The 26868-nt window shown below is 39.3% G+C and overlaps 1 protein-coding gene across 1 annotated transcript; it reads left to right on the top strand.

The window, feature by feature from the left end:
* Window positions 1-69: 69 nt before the first annotated feature.
* nfe2l2a (nfe2 like bZIP transcription factor 2a) lies at window positions 70-26868 on the top strand. Its single transcript, XM_072261795.1, has 5 exons — window positions 70-202; window positions 22661-22930; window positions 23071-23166; window positions 23581-23763; window positions 25098-26868. The coding sequence occupies exons 1-5, from the start codon at window positions 164-166 to the stop codon at window positions 26334-26336; spliced, it is 1827 nt and encodes a 608-aa protein (XP_072117896.1). The 5' UTR covers window positions 70-163; the 3' UTR covers window positions 26337-26868.

The following is a 26868-nucleotide window of genomic DNA, read 5'->3' on the forward strand; positions in this document are numbered from 1 at the left end:
TGTTGACCTGTTGTTTCATGCGGCGGGGCGAGTGGCGTCAGCCTGTGGGCGGGGCCTAGCCTGAGCCTCGCGCTGCGCTGGGAGCTGCGTCAGAAGAACCGGAATAGTCAGCCCGGCTGCACGTGATTCGTTATCCCGGGAAAAGCGGCGGATTGGCGGAAGGATGATGGAGATCGAACGCCCGCTGGCGCAGGAGCAGCAGGTAGTACGGTCGCCTGTTCGCTGCCTTCTGGGTCATTCTAGTGGCAGGGCACGTACAAGTGGAGGGTGGGGGGCGCAAAGTAGTAAACTTTCAGAGTTTGCTCCCAGTTCGCTGTCGCTAAACCGAATATCCACGTTAAAATGTACGGTTGTCATTTGTCTGGTTCAAAGAATTAGGCAAACAGTTTGAGTCCCATGTCATTATCTTCCCAGTCCGCGGTGTCTTGCGGTTTTGGTCAATGACTTTATTTCCTTGTCCATCCACTCCCACTCGAGCTTGTGTGTGGATGAGAAGCGAAACACTGAAACGTGGGCGTTCACCAAGAGCGTTATTTCCGATCCTGCGCCAAATTTATTACAATTGTGCAAAGTCATTCCAGGGCAGTGATAAAAGAAACTGTTTTCAAAATGCTGTTTCGCACCATTATAGTTATATTATTGTCTTGGTCGGTGGAGCGTTTCCAGTCTTGTGATTTCTCTTAAAGGCTTTACATGTTGGCTGCCTTCTCGCCCCGGGGGGAGGGTTCCAGCTGATCCCCGATCTCCGCCCACAGGCTTTTACTGTAAGTGAGTGGCAGGAGTCCAGGATGACAGGTGATAGACAAGTCTGAAAAGAGTTGATTCTTTCTTATTTGTCTTTAAACAAATGCAGAGATAAAGGATTTTCTTCTGGTTTCTCCTTTAACCCTTAACCTTTTCCTCTTGCCGTCCTTTAACGGATGCACTTTTTTTTTAATTCCCTCAACTGAATTTGTCAGGAGTTAATTTGGGCTCCTAACCCTTGGTATGAGTTACAGTACTGTGGAGAAATATTTTATAGGAAGTTAATAATTAATGTAGATAATTTTACATATCGGTGTTGTGAAATGTTGGCTGAATAGTGAAGATCACGAGATACCGTGCTGCTTGGAGCCGTTTTTACAGTGGGGTGCTGTAAACCATTGATCATAATCCCAGCTTCGTTTGTCAACTCCAGCAATTGTCCCATGTCTGAGGATACTGTATCGTCAGTGGAAATTAATTCTTTTAAGCCAAATAAAATACTGTCAATCAATAGATAAATTCACAATTTAGGGCTGTTGTAATTTCTGTACAACAGAGCTTTTGGTCTTTATTAGTATTCATGCAGTACTTGAGTTGTTTCAAGCTGTTGCCTTCAGTTAACATTCAAATTAATACCTTTGGACTCGTAGTTTATGAATAAAATTCACATCTCTTTTGCTTTCCTTTCAAAAAGATGTGTGCTGATCAGATTGGCTTTGTTGGAGATATTACAACTAATTCTTTTCACGTGATCATCAAAATATATTTAAAAAATTGTGGTACATATCTAGAGGAGCCGAGTCCAGGATTTTTCATTCCGATCCTTTCTGAGGGGTCATATATTTGGTATGCACAGCTAGAGACAAGAAGAGGTGGCAATTGAATGTGAGGTCACTGGGCTAAAGTAACCTTCAGGCCTTTTTTGGATTGGACGTGCAGGATCATTTGGTGTGTGGTGTGCTGACTTGGAGAATTCAAGCGGAGCTGTTTGATGTGCCAGATGTGATGTTTGACAGAACATGCACAATAGTGACATGTATAGGAATGTGCAGGCAGGGATTCAGCCTGCAATGATGGTACCAACGTTGTGGTCTTTTTCAAAGCCAAATCTTGTAGCCGCTAAGTGTTTTTGGCACTTATTTCTGTTAGTGGCAGTAGCAGAAAAACTTTCAATATATATGAGTGGAAAATGTTGGAAGCTTGATGTGGCTGGGTTGAAGCTGTTTGTCCTTGGAATACCCATTCAAAATGGCCCAGTTGCCACCAACGAGGCAATTGCACAGCTGTGCAGCTCTCTCAGGTTGACTCTTGATATGAGCAAGACCTTGTATGCCAAAGATACAAGGGACACACTAGAATAGTCCAGATTGGGGTACTATCCATGTATTGAAATCTGAGTAAAGAGGTAGATTTGGGAATGTGAAAAGAAGTATATTGGGCACCTGAAGAGGGAGTTGCCAGCAATACATTAGTTACTAATCAGACATATCTGCAAATTGTTTATAGGGCAAGGTGTGAGATAACAATATCTGAAGAACTTCTTGTTAAGGGAATGTAAAGTTGTATTAAGTTCCTATGGAGGAGTTTCTCCATGTCAGGGGTTGGTAGTGCAGACGGAGGAGTTCAGTCAGTCACCAATGGTAGTTATTGGGCCAGAGCAGGGGCTCCCAACCTGGGGTCTGTGGACCCCTTGCTTAATGGTATTGGTCCATGACATAAAAATCTTGGTTGGAAACCCCTGGGCTAGAGCCATGTACTGACTGACAGTCTTGGGCATTGATAGAATGGAAACATTTGAGGTGATATATTGTGGGATGATGACAAGATCCTGAAACCCCAGAAGTTAGGGGCCTTACAGCTACATATCCAACAAGATCATGATAGAAAGTAAGACATCGATATCCACAGTTTCCATAATTTGGGAAAGCATGCAGAAGAATATATTAGGAGGAGAGCATAGTGGAAAGAGGAAACTCTGTATGGAAGGAAGTGTGATAACTGGGATTGATGTAGATAGAGAAGAGACCATTTGAAAAGTTGTTGTGAGAGGCTTGGGCATTCTGGTTAGAGAAATGAATTAGTGGAAAGGTTTCTAGAGAGGAGAGAAACACAAAAGTTCAGTCAACATACTGTATGCAAAGATTGCATCCAAGAGGATGGTTTGAGATTGCAGTGGGATTGCATTACATTATATTATATAGAAAGGTGATCCTTTCCAACACAGAATGGTGATGAGTTGAAGATTATGATAGAAGAGAGCTTTATAAATGTTAAGAGTGGAAAGAGCATTTTTAAAAATCATGTGGATTTGCCATGTTGACTGTTTGACTATCTACCAGCAAATGTTGTGCACTTTTGCCTCAGTTGGAAGATCAAAAGCTCAGACCCGGTCTACTGAGCAACAGTGACCCCTGATCTCTCATATGCTCTTCAAACCTGAGATTAGAACTAAGGACACACATGGTCAAATTGTTATGAGTGTTTATTGTCACATTATAATTTGGACAATTCAAAAATCTGTAGACTTATCTTCAGCTAAGTTTATATTTCTGTACCATGTATATATTTTGTCAATAGTTGTATATTAGTTGTATAATTTTATTGTATGTAAATAGCTAATAGAATCATTTAATATGTAAGTAGTTATTCTTAAGGATTTGTTACTTGATACTTTGAGTGTATACATATCTTTTGAAGTATTATGCAATACCGTGCCATAAAACCTGATACATGATTACATCATCAATTGCTCATAACTGTAGTTGGGCATTGTTAGTTCTGAAAAAAGGATATTTGGCAACAAGCTCTACTTGCCGTGGTGAAGAACCCGTGGATACTTCTGTTGCACTAAACTGTTATAAACATTATTGTGGTGAATTCTGAGGACACTGCTTTGGAAGTAAATCAGAATCAGGTTTATTATCACCAGCATTGTGACGTGAGATTTGTTAACTTAGCAGTTCAATGCAATATATTAGCAGAGAGAAGAAAAAATAAAAACATAATAAATAAGCAAATCAATTGCATATATTGAATAGATTTTTTTAAAATGTGCAAAAACAAACAGAATTACTGCATATTTAAAAAAAAAAGTGAGGTAGTGTCCAAAGCTTCAATGTCCATTTAGGAATCAGATGGCAGAGTGGAAGAAGCTGTTTCTGAATCGCTGAGTGTGTGCCTTCAGGCTTCTGTATCTCCTACCTGATGGTAACAGTGAGAAAAGGGCATGCTCTGGGTGCTGGAGGTCTTTAATAATGGACCCTGCCTTTCTGAGACACCGCTCCCTAAAGATGTCCTGGGTACTTTGTAGTCTAGTACCCAAGATGGAGCTGACTAGATTTACAACGTTCTGCAGCTTCTTTCGGTCCTGTGCAGTAGCCCCTCCATACCAGACAGTGATGCAGCCTGTCAGAATGCTCTCCACAGTACAACTATAGAAGTTTCTGAGTGTATTTGTTGATGCGCCAAACCTCTTCAAACTCCTAATGAAGTATAGCCGCTGTCTTGCCGCCTTTATAACTGTATCGATCTGTTGGGACCAGGTTAGATCCTCAGAGATGTTGACACCCAGGAACTTGAAGCTGCTCACTCTCTCCACTTCTAATCCTCTGTGAGGATTGGCATGTGATCCTCTGTCTTATCCTTTCTGAAGTCCACAATCAGCTCTTTCGTCTTACATTGAGTGCCAGGTCCTAGTGTCCTAGAAAAGGCGAGGAACGTTAATCAGGAATGAGACATGTGTTCTGTGTATGATTAGAGATGCTCATGAACATAGAACATTACAGCACCGTACAGGCCCTTCGGACCACAATGTTGTGCTAACCCTTTAACTTACTCTATGATCAAATTAATGCTTCCCTCCTACATAACCCTCCGCCTTTCTATCATCCATGTGCCTATCTAAGATGCTATGGTCGCTCTTCTTTTGGAGCAAAACAAATAATGTTCAAAATGTTGAAGTCTTCATAGATCAGTAAGCTTCCAGTGATAAAGGTCCATGACTGGAAAACATGAGTTAAGGTACTACCCAAAGAATCAGAAGCAATGTGCTAAAACAATTTGGGGCTTAAAAATTGGAACGGAAGCACAGTCTCTGAATATTTCCTTGAGATTCATACGTGGTTGTGGAAATACTGCAGGTAAATGAGCATTTCTAAGCAAGGAAGGTAAGCATTAGAAAATAATATAATATAAAATGTTGAAAAGAGAACCATTGAAAGTTATTTGAAGTTTGGAAAACAACAAAACTAAGACTTGTACCAGGTCATTTAGTTCCATTGTGTATTTATGTAAGACCTTCAACACAACAAAGTGTGTAATGGTGCTTGCTTCACAGGCAAACTATTAAACCAAATGTAACAACACTTTGCTTAAGATGAGCGAAAAGAGAGTATTTTTTTAAAAAATGTGGGAGGGACTGTGTGATGAAGGGATTTGAATATTTTTGAATCTTGGGACCTAAAGGTTTGCAGAGGTTTTTCTTAATAACAATCAGAACTGTTGGAGACCAAAGACAGGAATATTGCAGAAATACAATAGGATTCTAGGTATGAAGGAGGTTAAGGAGGGGTGGAGTGTGGATGGGAAATTAAAGGCATTCAGAATTGGGAGTTTCTGGATTGCTTTAGGGATTCAGGATGGGATACAAACGTGAAGTGAATGACAAAACACGGAAATAGGCCCAAGGCTAAAATACTTTTGCATCTGTTCCCTTCATTAAAGTTGACTGTGTTGATGGTTCCCAGCAGTTTATGTTAAACCTTTATTTTGCTGGCCACTACAGATTTTACTCTCCTTGTCCCAAAAAGTACTCGTACATGAAGGATATAGATAAATCTTCCTTAAATAGAATCATCCTTCAAATGTGTTCCTGCACTGTTTGTTAACATGAAATAGTACAGCATTTACTTTGCATGATGTTTGACCTATGCTGTTCATAGAATCTGAAATGGGCAAATAGTTATTTTGGATTTTGAGTGGAGTTCAAAATTTAGTGTAGTAAATCTATGGATCTGTAATCCATGTCCGTGTCTACTGGCAGAATTTGTATGATGTGCCAGTAGATGTAATGTGAACTGATGCTTGAGTGAAAAGTTAAACCCCTGACCTGTCATCTTAATTCTCTATCTCACTCTCACTCTGATCTGTGTTTGGCCTCTTCAATTGTTCCAAAGAAACTTAAGGTGTGTCCAAGGGATTGTGCCTTACCTTTCTACGTGGCACATGTCTGCCCGGAGGGCAAAATATCTTCAGACAGCAGGTTTTTCTTGATGGTACCAGCATTAGCCAGTTCTGATAAGCTGTTGTTAACCTGCTGTTTATTGACTGCAGCTCAGCATTTAACACAATCGTACCCTCAGTTCTAATAAGCAAGCTCCAAAACCTGGGCCTCTGTACCTCCCTCTGCAGCTGGATTCTTGACTTCCTCACAGGGAAACCACAGTCTGTATGGATTGAAAGTAATATCTCCTCCACACTGACAAATCAACACTGGCGCAACTCAAGGATGTGTGCTTAGCCCACTGCTCTACTCCCTCTACACCAAACTTTTTGTCGCTTCCTCACAGATCAGCTTCAATCAGTAAGCTTTCACTACCCCCTTTCTAGCACCGTTTCTCTTCATTCACATCCTCTGTCTCCATTTTAATCACAGTAACCTCCTTTGCTCTTTTGCTCTCTCCACACCTCTCCCCACTCCTGTCCATGCTTCTCTGCATTTGATTCCTAACTTTTCTCAGTTCCAATGAAATGTTATGGACCTGAAGAATTAATTCAGTTTCCCTCCTCATAAATGCTGCTTGTCCTGCCTAGTATTTCCAATATTTAGTTCAGATTTTCAATATCTGCAGTTTGTTTTGTAGTTTTCTACTCACAAGGTAAATTCCCTTGTCGTCATCGTGGCTATTCCTTGAGGTCAAGGATGATGGTCTTCGTTCTGAAGAAGTGGCCCACAGAGCGAAGACGCCTGTGCGTGTATTTGTTTAACGTGTACTTGATGTTGCACTCCGAGAAGCGCATGATACTTCACAAATCAACCAACTGATTCCAGTGGCGTGGAAACCACGACGATTGGACCTGATGGATTTATTGCAGCCTTCATCCGCCTTCACAGCCGTAGAGTTTGAAGTAACTTCGTCCGCCTGTTCCACTGTTGAGGTCTTGGTTGGATTGTTGTTTGTCAGGGACCTCACCCTCGACCTTACTGCCATGGGTGACCCTACCAGGAGCATAGCTCCAGACGGCATTGCTCTCGGGATCTCAGGACCACACAAGCTTCTCCAACACGACAAGGTGACAATCCACGGAGAAGATTCCCTTGTATAATGGTGCTGGAACTGCTTGTGTAGAAGAGCATACATGTTCAGCTTTCCCACTGGTATGTTGTCAGAACTACAGACTATAAGTTGCATCCTGTTCATTTTTACTGATATGTTATGTATGTTAACAGGAGTGTTGAAGGATGCTACTGAAGTTGTGACATTATTTTGAAAATACTAGTTTCTAAATGTACAAATTTACTGTAACTCTTTTTCTTTTATCATGTATTGCATTGTACTGTTGCCCAAAGTTAACAAATTTCATGACATATGCTGGTGATATTAACCCGGATTCTGATTCTATGTAAATCAAATATCCCTTGTGATATCAAGGGTATGTGTGCTATAAATCTGGTGTGTTATGTCAGTAAATTAAAAATATCATCAGACTTGCAGTGATTTGAGGGTTAATATTGTGAAATGTGAATACTATATGGAATTGTGCCAGTCCCAGGAGGAAGGTAATGTAGTTTTTATCTGGATTTCAAAAGTAAAGTGACAATGAAGATAGGAGTCTAACGTTTGCACTATTTGCTTTTGAGGTGAATTAATTATTAGCAAAGTTCTTTACGAGTGATGCAATCACACTTATTTGCATTTGACCCCTCTACTGAAGCGTAGTTCAATCTTTAAGATTTTCTAAACTATGTATTTAATTCATTGAAAAGAGGGAAGAAGATGGTGGTTTGCAGCACACTGTTGCCGGTGTTTGTACTTTACAAACTTTAAGGAACATTAATTATTTAATAGGCTGAAATCCACTATATGTGTAGTTATATCTTTAATATGTACAGTTCACTTTGAGTAGAAGGCAAAGTTCAATGTTAGTAGGAGTGTAAATTGTGTTTTAACAATTAAGCCATACATTACGTATCATGCTTGTATTTATTAATTAAGGTTTTGATATCGCAGAAAAATCTATGTTTATTTGTCAATTGTGCGTTGAATGGCTGCTAAGCCATGTTAGAGGGCATTTAAGATTCAACCCCATCCAAGGCTCAAATTTACTTACCACATATGTTTACATATATTAGGAATGTGCTGTGTTATGTTGGCATGACAAGTAACAAAAAAAACATTCAACAATTATAAAGATTAAAAAAGTATATAAAATTAATGTTAGAAGTACAGATATCGAATACAATGTGCATAAATAAATACCAGTATGTATTTATAAGGTCAAAAGCATAATAAAAAGTCACAAACAAGAAAATCTGCAGATGCTGATGTTTTGAAAAGATAAAACACATTACTTAAATCTGAAAAGCAATGGAAAAAAAACTTCCTAAACTTGAGGAAGTCTGCAGATGCTGGAAATCCAAGCAACGCGGACAAAATGCTGAAGGAACTCAGCAGGTCAGACAGTACTGATTTTTAAAAAAAGAGTAAAACAGTTGACATTTCAGCTGTCGAAGGGGGAAGATGCCAGAATAAAAAGGTGGGGGGGGGAGAGGTAATAGACTAGCTGGAAGGTGATAGATGAGTGGGAAAGACTTAGGGCTGTTGAAGAAAGAATCTGATAGGAGAGGAGAGTGGACCATGGGAGACTGGGAAGGAGGAGAAAGGACCTGCGGGGGGTGGGCTGGGGGAGTGGGGAGTAATAGGCAGCAGAGAAGTAAAAGGTTAAGGTGGGGAATAGAGGAAGGGGGGTGGATTTTGTTCACCGGAAGTGATTTAAAGTGTTGATAGTGAGGTGTAATGGGTTTGGAGTTACATGGAGATGAAACCTGGTGAGAATAGCAGATGCCCTTTTCTGAGAAAGTGATGAACCTGATGTGTGGTCATCATTACTAATGACAGAATTTTTTAAAAAAATCATTAACAGCACAAATTCCACAGGTGCCACATGAGGGTTTTAATTCCAGTGTCTGGATTGTTGAACTGTGATCACCAGTTAGCAGCTTAACTGCTTCAATGCTATATTCAAGATGCAGAGAATTCAGCAGTAAGGAAACTTGGTGGGGTACTTGATAAATAGTCAATCCACCATCACCTCCACTGAAATTTAACCTTCCATCCTACACAATCTTTTGTAGGAGGGAAAGTTACCAGTCACCTATAACACTTAGTCTTTTACTGTTCCTGACTCGAATGGTGCCTTCTGAACTTTGTTTGGTGGAGAAATGCAAGATTAATTGTTCAAGCATTAAATGCCTTATCGTACAATAGGTGCAGCAGATTGTTAGGGGATGGTTTTATCTTGCAGTTTTGTAAATATGAAACCTAACTATTGGGTGTGTATTTGGTTGTCATGGGATTGCACTGTAAGGATTGCAGTTGCACAGGCTTAGATCCAGTCAAACCTGTAAACAAAGCTTAAGTGTAACAAGACAGGGTAATGTACAGAAAAAGCATTTTTTAACGTTACCTTTCCATGACCTTGTTCCAAGATGCTTCACAAGAGTGAGTGTTAAGAACCTTGAGCATATCTGTATATATATATTTCTCAAAATAATATATGATAAGATGTATTTTAACAAATCACTATGGTCAAAGAAGTACGTGGCAAAGTAGGCAAGGTATAGGGCAGAAGGAAATGTCACCGCCTGAGGTCCAAACAGCTGAAGGTGCAGCTATTCATGCTGGGATGAATAGTTGGGTTGCAGAGGTTGGAATGGAATGAGCATGGAGATCCTGGGGGATTGCAGGCTGAGAGATCACATGAATAAGAGGGGCAAGACCATAAGATTTCAATTACTAATCATTTAAAGACTGTGTTCCTGATGAAAAGATAATGACAAATAATGGAACAAAAGCAGAACCTAACAGGTTAAACAAGTGACTGTAGGACAGAAGGGTGTAGCAGTTAGCGTGACACTGTTACAGCTCGGGCCATTGGAGTTGAGTTCCTGTGCCGTCTGTAAGGAGATTTTCCCCCATGACTACGCTGGCTTCCTCTGGGTGCTCCGGTTTCCTCCTGCAGTACAAAGATGTACCAGTTAGTATGCTAATTGGTCATTGTTCAGTGATTAGGCCAGGGTTAGGTAGGTGGGTTGCTGGGCAGCACAGCTAGTTGGGCGGGAAGGACCTGTTCTGCAGTGTATCTCTAAGCAAGTGACAGGGCTGATTGTTCCTTGCTCTCCATCCTTCAGTGAGAGATACAGCACAGTAACAGGCCCCTTTCAGACCGATGAGCCCGTGAAGCTTGATACACCCCCGAGAGCCATTCACTGGCTAACCCTTACGTCTTTGGAACGTGGGGGGAAACAGGAGCACCTGGAAGGAACCCCCGTGGTCACGGTGAGGCTGCCCAAACTCTTCAGACACAGTGGCCGAATTGAACCTGGATCGCTGGCACCGCAGTAGCATTATGCTATCCACTTCGCTACCAGGGACCCAGCACCGGAGATGCTTTTGTTTATAGTCTAAACAGTGTAAATACACTTTTTGACAATGACAACTGGATAATAATTAGAAAGTGAGAAATGTCCCCAATGTTTGTTTTTCATTTTCCATTTACTCTAATGTTTGAGTTCAGTGATAGAATATTTACCATTTGGGTCACACTGCAGATAGAACCTGCACTTTGAATCTGGTTTATCTACTGGAGGAAGTCCAAGTAGGTTAACTGTCAAGTTATGAATATCTCAGTAATGAAGCTCAGGCTTTCATTCTTTAAAGTTCATTTTAATACAGCGGTTGAACATGTGTGCAGTGTTGTCAGAATGTTTTGGAATTCATTCTCTCACAAATGAGAGATGTATAATATCTGTGGCCAGTTGCATTTCTCTAGAATCTGCATCAAGGCTGCTCAAAAGCTGAAAATATGAATTCTGCAATGAGTCGCCATTATGGACTCTGAGAAACCTTTCAAGTATTCAGCCAGATATGATTATTTTGAAACGCCAGTTACCAATTGCAGAAAAACAGACTTACTGAATCTTCAAATTTTCAAATATTGTTTCTTATTTGTTTTGGTAGGAGACCTTTTTAAATATGGCATGAAACATCATGGGAGAAATTGTATATCTTGGCCTTTAAGTGTTTTGAATGGCCTTTTGTGGTGGGAGTTAACTTACACTACTCAGTATCTGTTTGTGCAGAGCCTTATCCTGGTGTGTGATAATGTCATGTGCTTTCTGCCTAGGAGAGTGCTGATCTGAAATCTATTGCAAGTTGAACAGCATTCATAAAGGGCTAAACAACGTGAACAGAGAGGGAAAACAATTATCCTTGCGTGTTTGAAGAGAAGTAAAAAATTTTAAAGTAGAAAACAGTGACTGAAGTTATATTAATAGGGAATTGGAAGCAAGATGAGCAAAAACTGTTTTGAAAACCGCATAAGACTAACCAAAATGGAGGGTGCTTGAAACTCCAGTAAGTGTCCTTCTTCATCTGCCTGTACATTTTTTTTTTCTGTGCTCCCTATTCCCCACAACATCATGTCTTCTGCGTGTTATATAAAGGTCTTGAATTTCTAACTATGTCTCTGTTAGTTATGTCTTCTGTTCATTCAGGTTTGTAAGCAAGTATTTTTTTAAAGTTGAATCAACTTACTATTTCTTTTTAACTATTCTGTGCATGCGTGTGTGTGTGTGTGTGTTTCTATCCTCCTTCCACTGTTCTACTTTTGAACACTACATTTGTACCTGAAGGGTTTTTTGTTCAATTGCAAACTGATATGGCATGTTTCCAGATACAGACTGAAGTGCCATTTCTGTGCAGTCTACCTTTAATTTCCATTTAATTTCGTTTGTATTCGGCTTCCTTCACTGCATTTCACGTGTGTGATGTAAATGTTTTAGATTTTAAAACTTGGGCAAATTGCTTGGTAATTGATATGAAATCTATTTGATAATGTTTAACATTAATGTCCCTTTCAGATGAAGGATCATATTTGAAAGAATGCGATTGGATTTGTGTTCAGTAGATTATGGCACATTGAAGGAAGGTCAAATACTTGCTTATTTAGAAGCTAAAATGTGCTATCACTTTAAATGATGGAAAAATCTGAAATAAAAATGCAGAGTAGTGAAAATGCTCACCTATGGGGAGAGAATGTAGCAGGAAGATTGTCAACCAAAAATTGTTAACTTGGCCATTGCCAAATTTTTGAATGACCTTTTCAGCAGCTTTTCCCTGATTTTTACTGTTCTATTACGCATTCTTCAACATGAAAGCAGGCCATGCGCTTCACTTTTGATACTTTCAGAAGTTAGCTAGGTGGTTGTCTGTTGTGTCTGGCAATGACAGGAAGCTTGTGCAGAAGAGTTTTTAAAATGGAAAAGCTGCTGCACCAGGGCACTTCCACACTCAACCTCAGAAGTCCGGGTCCAGTGTATGAACAAGTGTCACAAGCTGGGATCTGGCTTGGTTGCAGTGGAGGACCATGACTACTTCTGTGCTTTGTCATGCCCTTCGGTCTCTATGGAGTGTTGCAGCACCGCCTTCCTGACCGTTGAATCTCACTGTAGATCTCATCCGCTCAGTCCGCCAGAGCTGACTTTGCGAGCTAGGACAGGCTTGTCCCTATCTCATCGGGTAGGAGACCGCCAGCTACCCCTAACTGGTTTAGCCTGCCTGTCAAAGGGCTCTGCCAAGGTGTGACCACTGCTGCATGCAAACAGGTGAGAGCTGAGTTACCTAGCTTTTACTTAAATATTTTAATGCTACTCCACATAGCAGTAATTTCGCACAGAAGCAATTTTTATTTCTCTACTGGACTGATGATTCCATGTGTGTGGCTTTTAGTTTTAGGCCAGTACAAGTCAAAACTTTTACTCTACTTCCAGCATGCCAAGCATCTAGCTAGTATTAATTATGTTAGATCAGCTTTTTGCTGGAGAGAAAAAACAATCCAGCTTCCTTAGTCGCTTCTGTTAGTGTATATGTTTTCATAGCATATTTTTTGCAATTATTTTAATGTTAGAGGAAAACAGATACTGTGTGTTTAGAGACCCTGATAAATCACAATGAAATACGAAATAAACATCTTCCAACATACTGCAAACCAGTTTGCTCTATTATACATCCTCTGCTGAGTGGTGGGCACTGATACAGAATCTGTTGATCACTTCTTTATAACAAATTTGTTATAAGCTGCTGAATTATTTTGAGAAAGTATTTAGGCAGATTTACAAAATTTTCTTTTGTGTGGTTTTGACATAATTAGGTTCAAATAAACTAAATAACTGAACAGTTTATTGGCTCTGAATCACAGTCGTAAGGAAGCCTAACGTTGAAAATTGGGAGCAGACTCCTCTAGGATTGTAGCAAAATTATAAAATTGGTTGGAATTGTGGGTGGAGTGGGGTGTGTGTTAAAATGAAAAAAAAACATTTCTCTTAATTGGTACACAGTTGATCTTAAGTTTAAATACATCTTCAACAGATCGTTGATGTACAAAGTGAAAAGTTGAAGTCCCAAAACTGACCACTGAAGAACTCCACTAGTTATCAACAGCCGTCAGGAAAAGGATCCCTTTATCTCCAGTCAACCGATCTTCTGTCCATTCTAGTACATTACCACTAACGCCATAAGGTCTTTCTTTGATTAGCAGCTTCATTTGAAGCACCTTGTCAAATCCAAGTAAGTAACATCCACTGACTCACCTTTGTCTAACCTGCTTTGTCTAACCTCAGTGAACTCTTAACAGATTTGTTAGGCAAGATCTCTCCTTAATAAAACTGCTGCTTTCGCTCTTTTTATTATGTATTTCCAAAATCTCATAAATTTCATCCTTAATGATGGTCTCTAAAATCTTACTAACTACTGAGGTTAGACTAACCACCCTTTCGTTTATCCTGTCCTTCTTAAACAGCTTACTTGTGACTTTCCAGTTCTCTGACATCCTCCCTGACTCCAGTGATTACCAAAAGGTCACTACTAATGCCTCCGTAATCTCTTCGGCTATCTTAGAATTCTGGAATGCAGTCTTTCCGGTCCAGGTGATTTATCCACCTTCAGGCCACTACACTCACCCCTGCCCCTTGACTCTTTTGAATTGCTAGTATGTTATTGGTGTCTTTCACAATGAAGACTGATATGAAGTACTTAGTTAGCTCCCTCCACCATTGACCTGTTCACCATTGCTACTTCTCCAGCATGATTTTCAAGTGGTTTAGAGTCCACTCTTACCATTTATGTATCTAAAAAGACTTTTGGAATCTCATTATTGGCTGTTTATCCTTGTATTTCATCTTCTTTTCCCTTGTGGCTTTTCCAGTTGTCTACTGTTGGCTTTTAAAGTTTTTTCCAATCCCCTGGCTTCCCACTAATCTCTGCAGTATTGGGCAGCGCAGTAGTGTAGTGGTGAGCACAACACTTTACAGTACAGGTGACCCGGGTTCAATTCCCACCGTTGTACATTCTCCCTGTGACCGTGTGGGTTTTCTCCGAGTGCTCCGGTTTCCTTCCACGGTCCAAAGACGTACCGGTTGGTTGGTTAATTGGTCATTATAAATTGTCCCATGATTAGACTATGATTAAATCAGGGTTTGCTAGGGGGCACGGCTTGAAGGGCTGGAAGGGGCCTATTCCACGCTATATCTCAATAAATAATTACATATTTATGCCTTCCTTTTTATTTATATTCTGTCCCTCACTTCCCTTGTCAGCCTTGGTTGTCATGTTTTCCCTTTCTTCTTTTGGGATGAAATCCTGTTGGGCCTTTGGAATTACTCCTAGAAATATCTGCCATTGCTACTCCACCATTTTCCCAGCTAGAGTCCCCTTCCAGTTGACTCTGGCCAGCTCTACCCTCATGCCTCTGTAGTTGTCTTTACTCAATTGCAATACTGTTACGTTAGATTTAAGTTTCCCTCTCTCAAACTAAAGGGTGAATTCTATCATGTTATGGTCACTATCTCCTAAGGGATTCTTCACCTTTAGCTACGTGCCCCACTAAGTGACAAAAATCCAGATTTGCTTGTTCCCCAGTGGGGTCTATCACAAGCTGCTCTTAAAAGGCAGCTCGTGGACATTTCACAAATTCCCTTTCTTGCTATTAAGAGGAAGGCTAATGGCTTCCTTAAAATTCTATTGCCTAACCTGCCTGTTTAAAGTAGATTAATCAGCCCTCCCTGATCTGTTGAAGCTTTAATACCTTAGGAACTTTGAATGTTTTCTCATGTAATGTTAATGTTTAAATCTGAACCCACTCAGAGAATCTTGTAAATCTCCAAGGGTTTTTGAAAGATGAAAAAAAAGTGGAATAAAGGCAAATAATCTTGTAAGTAGTCATCAGGATCAGAGTCAGGCAGGATAGACAATCTCTGCTTGGGTAAAAGAAGTTTACTCTTACCGAATCCAAAAATCACTACCCAAAAATTGGAGACATGGAATGTCTATCTACAAACTGTTTAATGGGTGAACTAGCAACATGCTTGACCTTTCTATATCTGGAAGAACTTCACTGCCATTAATGTAGGGGGGGAACTATAACTTCCCAACACAATTCAAACATCATTAACCACCAGGTCATTTTTTTATTGTCAATGTGGAAGTACAGATATTATAGATGGGTAATCTTACAGCTGAACTCACTACTTCTGATATAAATAGAAAAGGCAAATTATCTGATATTATTGTTTTCAAGATTGAATTCTGAAGGCTGCAATGTGCTCAGATGGAGATGAGGTGTTTGTATAGGTCAGAATGAAAGTGGGATGAAAGATTAAGGTGAACAGCAGTGGAAACTCAGATTAATCCTGTGGACTAAATAGATGTGCTCCACTAAACAGTCATGTATATGTCTTTGTTAATTGTCTATTCAGGTTTATTAAACCACTGAAACTGATGGGGGGTTGGGGAACTGAGCTTGACCAGGACTTCAAATGAAAACATAAACTCTTGGAATCTCTCAAGACCCATTTCCAACATTTTCTGTTTTTGTTTCTGTAGTCTTTATTTTCAGGAACTTTAAGCATATACGTTTGTATATTAATATAAAATCTTATGCTGTATGACTGTATTTGATGAGAGGAGAGGGGCAATATATCTGAGGTATTGATCCATGGGCACTATTCCAAAGAAATCAATATTTTTAGTTGCTATACTAATTGTCAGAGTTTTGCAACAATTCACGGTTTCTATTTTCCTTGTGTAAATGCAATGCTTTGCCCTGAGAGGGATTTGTAAAGTATGTTATTGCTACTTGTCTTCCATCGTCTTTGCTTAAAGTTCTCTGACTATTGCTCTCTATGTAGAAAGTCCAGTTGCATCCCATCTGGTATACCTTCTCCAAGCAAGGTTGGTATATCCATACATAAAATTTTAAATATCCTTACTTATACTAACTCTGACTTCAATTTTGCACAGCCATAATTTCTAAATTTTATTGATGTCTTGCATCCTTCACTAAATGTCTTTTACATCTTCTACAGTATAATTTGTTCTTGAGTAACCATCAGATGCACCTGAATGGGAGAGTCACAGGATGAAGCTCTGCAATATTTTCTATAACTCTTTAACTAATAAATCTTGAATCACATCCACAATACAACGTCAAAGCTGTAAAACCCTGAAATTTTGGAACCATAAAATTCTGAGGATTTCAAATCTCTGTAGCTGAAGCAAGAAACAAATAAGGTGGCCTAAGATATTTATAAAGGCATCAAAGTCAGTTTTATTATCACTGACATACAGTATGTTGTGAAATTTGTTGTTTTGTGGCAGCAATATAGTGCAAGACAAAAAAAAATTACAATAAATAAAATATATAAAAGAATGCAGATTGCTATTTGAGTTCTATAAATGGAACTGCAGTACCATGTCTAACTTTGATCTCCATCTTGGCATACATTCCAAATGTCTCTATCCACAGCAAGGCAGTACATTAAACGTAGACTAATGATTACTCAGTTTCTTTGAAGAAATAGAGAGTTGAAATGCTGTAAACGCTGATTTAATTTGTGCCTCTCAGTAGCAAGATCCATACATTACTAACCACTTACTGGGAAATTTGCTAACAAGCGCTACCATCATCTTTTTCAAGAGCAATTTACTGGTGAATATAAGAAGCATGAGCGTGTCATAGGTACTGTAGTTTAACCTGTTATGTTTAGACCAGTGGGGTGGGATGTGGTGGCGAATGGTGGATTTGCTGTGTTCCATATATGGAGGGATGAAAGTTTAAACTTTGTGGCTGTTAAAGACCAGGTTAACTTGGATTAGTTGAGTAGTATGGTTTTGGCCAGGTGGACTTTCAAGCTGATAGAACAGTGGAAAAATACTAGGGTACCATTGACGTTAAGGTTATTGTAGCCGGGGCTGGTAATGGGGACACTACCTATTAAATGCTCCCAATGTCGTGCACCTGAACTAGCCTCTAACAACCAAGTCCAGCTCCTGGCCTTCAGGTGTGGTTTGGCTACTAAGCCCGGCGGAATCATTTCTACTGACAGGAGAAGGGGCAAAGGTGGGTTACTGGCACCTTAAAACCAGTTGCTTCAGATCGTTGGCAGCTTACCTAGGAGAAAAACAACTGATCTTGAACCTCTGCTGCCTTGTAGTTACACCCCCTCATGGGGAAGGCTTCAGGAGTGAGCCCCCAAGAGAAGAATCCAGAACTGGAGTCCCTAAGGCACTGAGTTCAATGCTGACTGGCAACTCCTGCCACACTGCTGGTACTAGACTGTTTCAGTCTCTGCTGTTCCTTTGGGTTCACTGGATGCGCGGAGAGAGGGAGCTTGCTACATGGGCAACCGCTTGCTCTCTATATCATACTGCCGAGGCTAGCGCATCCAGACATCCACCGTGGACATTGACCAATGGAGGTCTCGTTGTTGAAGCTAGAGTCGAGGCTGATCAAGTATGAGTGAAGGAAAAGGGAATTACTTGTGATGGAGAGGGTGAAGTGAAGGAAAGCTTGGTGATCGAAGAATTTCTACAAGTGGAAAGAGGAGTTGTTTGTGATGGAGAGGATGCGAAGTGAGAAATATAGTTTATTGTTCATGGTTGCTCTATGCTATTTAATTTTTAAAATTTCTTTTGAACTTTTATTGAACAAACACATATCTACAAACAGGCATCAGCTATCAGTCCACAGTTCACTGCACAATGGTAAATACCTGTATTAACAATCAGGGGTAGCAGGGAGTAGGAGCGAGAGAAAGAAGAAACAAAGAGCACAAAATACAATTACATACAAACACAAACATACACATGATCTGCATACTTTACATCACCCCTCAATGTAGATTTACATCTATTTTAAATAAAATTACAGTCCTCAGTAAATCAACTCAAGTCCTACATTTCACCAGGCCCCTGTATGGGCCTTTCACTGTGCCAGGTACACTATAACAAGAGTTCCATCTTTCCAAGTAAGAGTCCATTTTCAGTTGTAAACTTGCAAACAGTTCACTTCTTTCAATCTCTGTATCCATTGTTCCAAAGTGGGTGGGTGAGATTCAAGCCAGCTGACGGTCATCATTTTATGAGCAATCAGAATCAAGACTCTTAACATGTATAGTTTATTCTTCTCTAATGCAGATTGCAGGAGGTTGCCTAAAATTAAATGACTAGGTTCAAAGGGTATACCAATATCTAAAATCCTTCTATTTCCTCAGTGACCTTGTACCAAAATTCCTTTAATTTGGGACGGTCCCAGAATATATGTGCAAAATCTCCCACTAGGCCACAGCCTCTCCAGCAAAGTCTGCTGTTTTTTTTTCCTGCGTATAATGATATTACTAACGAGGTTTTAAAGTACCTCATCCTTATTTTCCAAGCAAATTCCCTCCAATTGGAACTATTCAAGCATTTATGCCATGACTCTCAAGACCTCTCCCACTCTTCCTCTTCTGTTATGGTATTTACCTCCAATTCCCACTTTTGTTTAACAATCTAACGTGTTATCCGTTGTATCCAGGTGTATTTTTTATATAGACAAGATACAATTTTCTGGAATTGCGTCCTATCCATGATAATCTTTATCCAAAATTTTTCCGTGTTATTTGGCTGTATTTTAAGATTGTTCCATTCTTTGTGTGATGTAAGGTCTAATTTGAAGGAATCTATAAAAGTCATTTGATACAAGGTCGAATTCAGTTTGGAGGTGGGGGAAAGATTTGAGCGCCTCACCATCAAACATTTGGTCCACAAGAACCAGGCCTCTTTGCGCCCACCTGTTAAAACCAGAATCCAGTCTTGCTGGAATAAAATCTGAAATGAATGCAATTCTGGTTGCCCTTGATATAGTCCTTGGAAGATCTAATTTTTTCCTAATTCTATCCCATACTTTCAATGTATAGTTAACCCATTCATTCTGAGTCTCAATATTCTTACACACATTTGGATTTAAAAAGGGAAGAGCTGCTAAAGATAACTCACCAATTGAATTTTGCTCTATGTGAACCCATCTTGAATCCACGTCTTCCGATCCATGATACAATTGCTCTTAATTGGGCAGCCCAATAATAGGTCTTTAAATGAAGTAAAGCTAAACCTCCCTGTTTTTTTATTTGAGTATAACACTTTTAATCTCACCCTAGGCCTCTTCTTCTGCCATATAAACCTACTGTTAAGTCTATCCAACATTTTAAAATTAGATATAGGAACTATTCTGGGTAGGGCACTGAAAAGAAAAAGAAACCTGGGCAAAGTATTCATCGTGATCACTTCTACTCTACCTATCAGTGATAAAGGAAGCATGTATGCTATTTACTCTGGGTTCTGTGTAAATTTGAGTATACGGTTTATGATGAGGATTGAACTTGTAATTTCCTAATATTTAGTCATGGCCCTACCATGATTAAGCAGTCTGACAGCAGCATCTAATTGATAAGGGTTTTGAGAGTGAGCAGGGTTTCACCAGCTGATCCCAGACATTTTAATGATGGTTTGAATGAACAGAAGAGAGTAGCTCTGGAGCTTTCCAAGAATTGACCCTAGGATCTTTCAGGCATTTTACCCTGTGCTTTCCCCACCCCTACCATCACTCACCAACTTATTATTAATAATAATAATTATTATTATTATATTATTAACAGCTTGGAGTTCAGATACAGTATGATAACCCAGAATATCCCCCCAGTTCCCAGAGCCTTATAAATGTTCATAAAAAACCAGTGACTTTGGGTCCAGTCCAGCATGATGTTGGGGATGAAGTGAAGGGCTGATATGGTTCCTAGAGACGTCTGTGATTTGTGTGTCAGGGTATTCTGGAGAATATTTTAATTGTATTATAGAAAATTGAAGAATTTCCATCTCCCCCCCCCCCACCCTGAAGTAACTACCTTGCCAACAGAAATTGTTATTTTTTTTATTAGGGAGGACAGCTTGACAAAGTTGCACCATCCAATAAATACAGTGCAAGTTGACAACTTTGCTGATTCTTTCATTGTTCTTTGCATGTTTGTAATGATTAACTAGCCCTGCACATTTATTGCGTCCTTCCATATCATTGTGTTCTGTTAGTATGTTTGCAAATCATCATCTTTGATTTATATATAAATCGTATACCTTAAAATTGCAAAACCCAAACCACTGGAGGAACACTGCCAGTTACACTGCGTCTCTGATGCAAATGGTCAGATGATGTTTCAGGTTGAGGTCCTAATGTGGGGTCTCCATTTAAAACACTGACTTTGCTTTTAGCTCCACAGTTGCTGCCTGACTTGCCAGGTTCCTCAGAGTTCATCATCTGCCTTGTGTCTCTTTCACACACTTTCACAATCTTTTCCTTGGTTGCACAAACACCCTGTTTTTTTTTGTGTGACTTGTATGTCAATGCCAATGGTCACTCGTGCTTCAGAATGAAAAATGGAAATGAGTGATTAAAAAGCTAAGTCATTTTCCAAATTAGGCATTAAAGTTGTACAAAAATGTAACAGTAGTGGGAACTTAACCCACTGACTCTTTAGGTTCTCTGCATCAGAGTCAAAAACACCATTGTTATTCCTAGGATGATATCTGGGGAAAGTGCATGAGATAAGGCCAATTCTTCTCAAATTGCTAGCATGTGTTCTGCACTTGGCTCCCAAATAAGTGACACGGGCATGCAGCAAGGTCCCTAGACCTCTGAATCGCAGGAGAACTGTACAGTTACAAATAGCCCTTGTGTAATATTTTTGTGCTGCAGTTCAAATAGAAAATGGCTGCACAGAGCAGGTATCTGTTATTTGTTGTTCTTCAGTTCCTTCCTCTATGTTGGTCAGTATGCAAATCAGCGCATTCTTGTGGTTATAGGATTGAGTGGGCATTTCCCTTGTGTACAGCCATGAAGTCAGATGAGACCTTCACTTCCAGTAAGATGATGCAATATGTTGAGCAATGAAGGAAATGAAGATGACTTCTGTTCAGGTTTTCATAATGCATGAATTGTCTCCTCTTTCCTTTTAGCTGTAAATGGCATAGTTTGTGTCGAGTATTGGATTACTTTGTGGAATGGAGTACAGGTATCTGCAAGTTGTACATTAAAATGTTGGCTGTAATTATGTTGAAATATTAAATGTTGGTAAGAAACATTATTTCTAAATCCATTTGAAGTGCAGTAACTTTTATAATAAGCTGTCGCTGTGGAGTTAATGGGAGATCACTATCTGCAATGCTGACTAAATACGAAAATGCAAAGGCACTTCTCTGCTTAGATACAAAGGCTGCTTTTATATGCCATATGATGTAGCCCCTCCCTGTTCTCCTTCAAAGTAGAATACCCTATTCATATCCAGTATTAAGAAAGTAATTGCAGCCCTTGCTTGTCAAATTGAGGTTAGTTCATACGGCAGTTTTAAAATTCCACTAGATGTCAGCAGCTTTACCTCACAAAACTAAAATACATATGGTTAGCAATTTGAAACTTCAATAAATGTCTTAAAAGACTAAATGCATTTCTACATTGGGACTGACATGAACTGGTGGTGCTTCATATTTATTTCACTCTGTCAGCATTATCGATGATTAGAAAGTGTTTTAACCAAACTTGGACTAGAGAACCTAGTGTTATCTGGTCACATTTCACAATTGTGTGGACTATTGTCCTTCACACTTTAGGTCACTCTTTAATGTAATTGTAAAACTAACGGCCATTTGGTTCACTCCTTCCAAAACTCTGCATTTCCTCTCGGCTCCACAGTCCTGAAGTTAAAATTCAGGCTGCACAAATTTTTTTAAAATAAAGATGGAATTTTTTTTAGTGAAATGTAGCTAAGTATGTGGGTTGTTTGGAAGAGCTAAAACTGTAAACCATGAAACCAAATTCACTTCATACACTGAGAGGTGATTTCGGGACATAATATCATTAGTTATTTTCCACTGGAATTTATCAGCTTGTTTTTGGATATACATGAACCTGTAATAACTGAAATCCTTTGGCCTTGTTACACATATCTGGGATGCACTTACCTGTGTTTCACTCAGGGTGCATACTTCAAATTCTGCTGCACTATTTCAGCACTTTCACTTTCTTACTAGAAGCCAGTTATTTTATCCCAGCTGCAAAATGATTATTTGTGTGAACTCTGAACTTGTTCTTGATGTAACAGTGCATATTAGTGATATGATGCTTGGAACCAGTTCACTTATTTCCACCTAACTTTTAAATTAGGTAGCAGTACTTAACCCTCTCTGCCTCTGTATGATGTGTGTTAAACTCTCGCTGGCACGGTTCACTGGAATGATCCTAATTTGACAGGCATTTTTCTTTTTTTTTGAAACAGAGCCTAGATTTAATTGACATCCTGTGGAGGCAGGACATAGACCTTGGTGTCGTCCGTGAAGATTTTGATTATAACTACAGACAAAAGGAGTACGAACTAGAGAAACAGAAGAAACTCGAGAAGGAAAAGCAGGACCAGTTGCAGAAGGAACAAGAAAAGGCTCTGCTGGCACAGCTGCAGTTAGATGAAGAGACAGGTGAATTCGTTGCTATTCGGCCAGCAAAGCAGAGCGAAAACAAAATCCCAGGAGAAACCTCTGAATCTGCACAGGTAAATCCACTTTGAACAGCCCTGTAAAATATCTAGTTTAACATATGCAAGAACTTACATGTATATTAAACTATTTCATAATTTTTTTCTGTTTTCTCCCACTCATTTAAAATAAATGTTGATGACCAATATTAATTCAGATTACAAAGACAGTAGAGAGAGATGATGGAGCTTTGTCGTTTGATGAATGCATGCAACTTCTCGCCGAGTCATTTCCATTTGTAGATGACATAGAGGTGAGTCCTTTTTTTTACCATCCAAATGCACACCTCAGAAAGGTGCACATTTAGTCCATAGTGTTTTATTAACCATCGGTGAAATGTTTAAAAACAATTGATACCTGCAGTTGAAGGCATAGAATTTTACTTGTTTCAAAACAGATCGTATTTACTATTTATCAAAATTGAAAACTGTGTAAATTTGAAATGACTGATTGATTCTATTTTTTTTCAAAACCTTAACAGTAGAAGTTATTTAACTGTCTGTTTTTATCGTCACAATAGACACATTTGATAGCTTTAATGAGGAAATGTAACTGTTAAGATACAGGGAGCTTAATTAGTTTCTCTAAGATATTTGTAATGCAGACTGGGAAAGGGCTGGGCAGCAGCAAAAACACTTTTTAATTAGGAAAAAAATATTATTTCTAGTCTCATACAGTTCCACTTGAGCCTTCTATTCCAGTTCCGGCTCAAACCAGTTCACCGTCAATGGCTCCATATCAGGCTCAGCAAGCTGCTCCTTCAAACCTTTCAACCACAACACCTGAACCAAACTCTCTAGAGGATTTGGAACAAACCTGGCAAGAGCTACTCTCAATCCCGGAGCTTCAGGTAAATACAATAGCTGAATTCAACACTTAATACAGTGGGAGCATGGATGTAACAAACACTCAAAGAATTCAAACCTGTAATATACTGTTTGTGCACTGAACAAACCCCACCATTGTCCCTGATTATATTAATCTGACAGTCAGGATCCAGCTCCATTTACTTTTTACTTCAGTTGCATATTATGTGACCTTAATTTGTGTCTTAGTGTGCGTGTTTAAATGAAATACGCAGACATTTTAAACAATGAAAGCTTTCATCTTTCATGATTTACCTGCATTTCTGATTGGAGGATTTAATCATACAATGTGCAATACTATTTGAATATAGTTACTGCACTTGAGCAAATTATATTATTTTAGGACAGGTTGCAGAGATAATGAATAAACCTCATTTCATCAAGTTTACATAAATTATATTCAATATAGAGAATTCCACACTGGGCCATCACAGGTTAATGATGCCAAAGGAAGTATAATTGAAGTAAGCGTAAGAAATTTTACAGATTTAACTTTAGTTTGAAACTGGATCTCAGTGCAGAAATTCATTACATTGAACTATCTGAGTCACCTTCCAGGACAGCAGAACCACACTGCCCTTTGGCTGACTTTCTTTTGCTCTTGAATATGTGTGTGTGTATGTATGTGTGTGTGTGTGTGTGTGTGTGTGTGTGTGTGTGTGTGTGTGTGTGTGTGTGTGTGTGTGTGTATATATATATATATATATATATATAGACACACACACACACATAATAAAATGACATAGAGGTTTTCTTTTTTAAGAAAAGGCACATGGAAAGCTTCAACCTTTTGAAACACCACCTGCCCACGTTAGCATCTTTAGAACCCTTTAACAGTTGAATAATTTTTTACTCAAAACATTAATCTGGCATCTCCTACTAAACAAAGAGGGGGCATTTATTTGCGAACACACTTGCTTGCTACATTTGTTCCATGACAAAATTTTCCACCAAATGCAGCTAAACATGTTAAACTCCTGTGTGTAATATAGATGTTTGCCTTGTGAAGTAGTCCTGATAACCTAAATATTAAGCAGTAAAGACTGGCTTTGTTTCATATTTATCTCAATTTTTCTAAATGCTTCACTGCTTTTTATTTCAGCAACTCTATCCGATGTAGTTATAGACGCTCTCAATGCAAAGAAAATCTCCAGAATGTTGTTTATATTTTCATCAAATAAATATATCTCAACTGGCAGTCTAATATGCCCACCCCATCATAAATTTAAAAGTTTAACTTAAAGAAATATCTTAATTCAAAAAGTAAAGGTGTTTTTTGACATTTCCTGATCTCTTTGTGTCACTTTTTCTGATACAGTGTCTGTACATGCAAAATGATAACATCACTAGTACTGGATTGACAGGATATGCTTCCAAGAGCAAACCTTCCGAGATGCCAAGTGACACCTATAGCTTCAATGCAAACCTGCCAGATGACCATGTGGCTCTCAGCAATCCCAGTTTCCTCTCCCTCTTTGAAGAAGTAATGCCACCTGAAAGTCCCACACTCCACCAGCTCAAAACAAATACCTCTGACGGCATGAACCCCTCATTCAGCAACAGTCCTTACAGTGATATGTTTTTCTCCACACCTCTGAGTTCCCAGAGGAACAGCAACATTCCCCAGCACACTAATATGAATGACTCACTTACGAGCATTCTGGATGATGCCCTTCTTGAACAAATCAACATCTCACACTTGAAAGTGGATAAAGAATTTGCTTGTAAGAAGCCACCAAATTTGCCTGAGGTTCTGGATTCTGACTCTGGCCTGTCCATGTGCTCGAGTTCTGGTGGCCCCTCCCCTGGTAATTCAGTGCAATCGTCCATTTGTGGAGATCCATCTCACGGTTATAGTGACTCTGAAGTAGATGAGATGGAGAGCAGCCCTGGCTGTGTTCAGCCTGAATTTGCAGAATTGTACCCAATGCATTTCCAAAATGACGGACATTTTCAGGCACCCTCTCTTGACCTTACAAAGCCAAGTAAGAGCCCCAAACTTTACACGAAAGAAGCAAAGGATGATTTGCCAGTGAGCCCTGGCCACAGTAAAACCCCATTCATCAAAGACAAGCATTCTAAACGAGTGGAAGCTCGGCTCACTAGAGATGAGCAACGGGCTAAAGCACTCAATGTCCCTTTCTCTGTCAGAAAGATTATTAACCTTCCCGTCGACGATTTCAATGAAATGGTTTCCAAGTATCAGCTAAGTGAGGCTCAGCTCGCTCTCATTCGTGACATCCGTCGCCGTGGCAAAAACAAGGTCGCAGCTCAGAACTGCCGCAAGCGCAAACTGGAAAATATAGTTGGTCTCGAACATGATCTGGATCAGCTTAAAGATGAAAAAGAGGAACTTCTCCAAGAAAAGGAGGAGCATGCCAAAAACCTTCTTCACATCAAACAACAGCTGAACAGTCTGTACCATGAGGTTTTTAGTATGCTACGAGATGAAGATGGAAATCCGTATTCTCCGTCTGAGTACTCACTTCAGCAGACCAGCGATGGCAGTGTTTTCCTCGTTCCCCGGAGCAAGAAACTGGAAATAAAGAGAGAATGAAATTCCAAAGGTTTTGTTTATTGTATTTTTTTTTAAATGAGAAGCCGAAACCTGTGTGAATTGCAAGTTTTAAAACTTTAAAAGTTTTGTGATCATATGTTAATGAGTCTCCTATGCAAAAGAAGATTATTACCATTTTTCATGGCTTCTGGTTTCTTGGAGGTGAAACAGAGAGTGTTAGCTGAAGGTTGACTGAAAAATGGTCTCTTGCCTAGTTCTTTAATATTGATTATTTCTGTGCACTGCTTATTACATCTTAGAGCTCTTGTATAGTTTTGTAAATACTGCACATCTTATTTATATATGCAGATATATATATCCCATTTACTATTAAATTGAAGGTCTTTCATAGAATTATAAAAATTATTTTAGTAAGCTAATGCTTCTTCTGTTGCAAGTGCCTGTTTTATACTTTTTTATTACATTTCAAAAATAGATACAGTAAATGGAAGAATTAAAAATGTATGACTTCATTTCTTCGCTTTATATAGAAAAGTTATTAAATAAAATGTATCTTTAACCATTGCAAAAA

This window comes from Mobula birostris, chromosome 6 (assembly GCF_030028105.1).
Source record: "Mobula birostris isolate sMobBir1 chromosome 6, sMobBir1.hap1, whole genome shotgun sequence".
Lineage (NCBI taxonomy): Eukaryota > Metazoa > Chordata > Chondrichthyes > Myliobatiformes > Myliobatidae > Mobula > Mobula birostris.

What these genes read in the sequence shown, in the direction of transcription:
- nfe2l2a (XM_072261795.1), top strand. Translation starts at nt 164, where the DNA reads ATGATGGAGATCGAACGCCCGCTGGCGCAGGAGCAGCAG. An exon ending in AAACCTCTGAATCTGCACAG is followed by an intron (nt 22,931 to 23,070) that starts GTAAATCCACTT and finishes ATATTAATTCAG; the next exon opens with ATTACAAAGACAGTAGAGAG. An exon ending in CATTTGTAGATGACATAGAG is followed by an intron (nt 23,167 to 23,580) that starts GTGAGTCCTTTT and finishes TATTATTTCTAG; the next exon opens with TCTCATACAGTTCCACTTGA.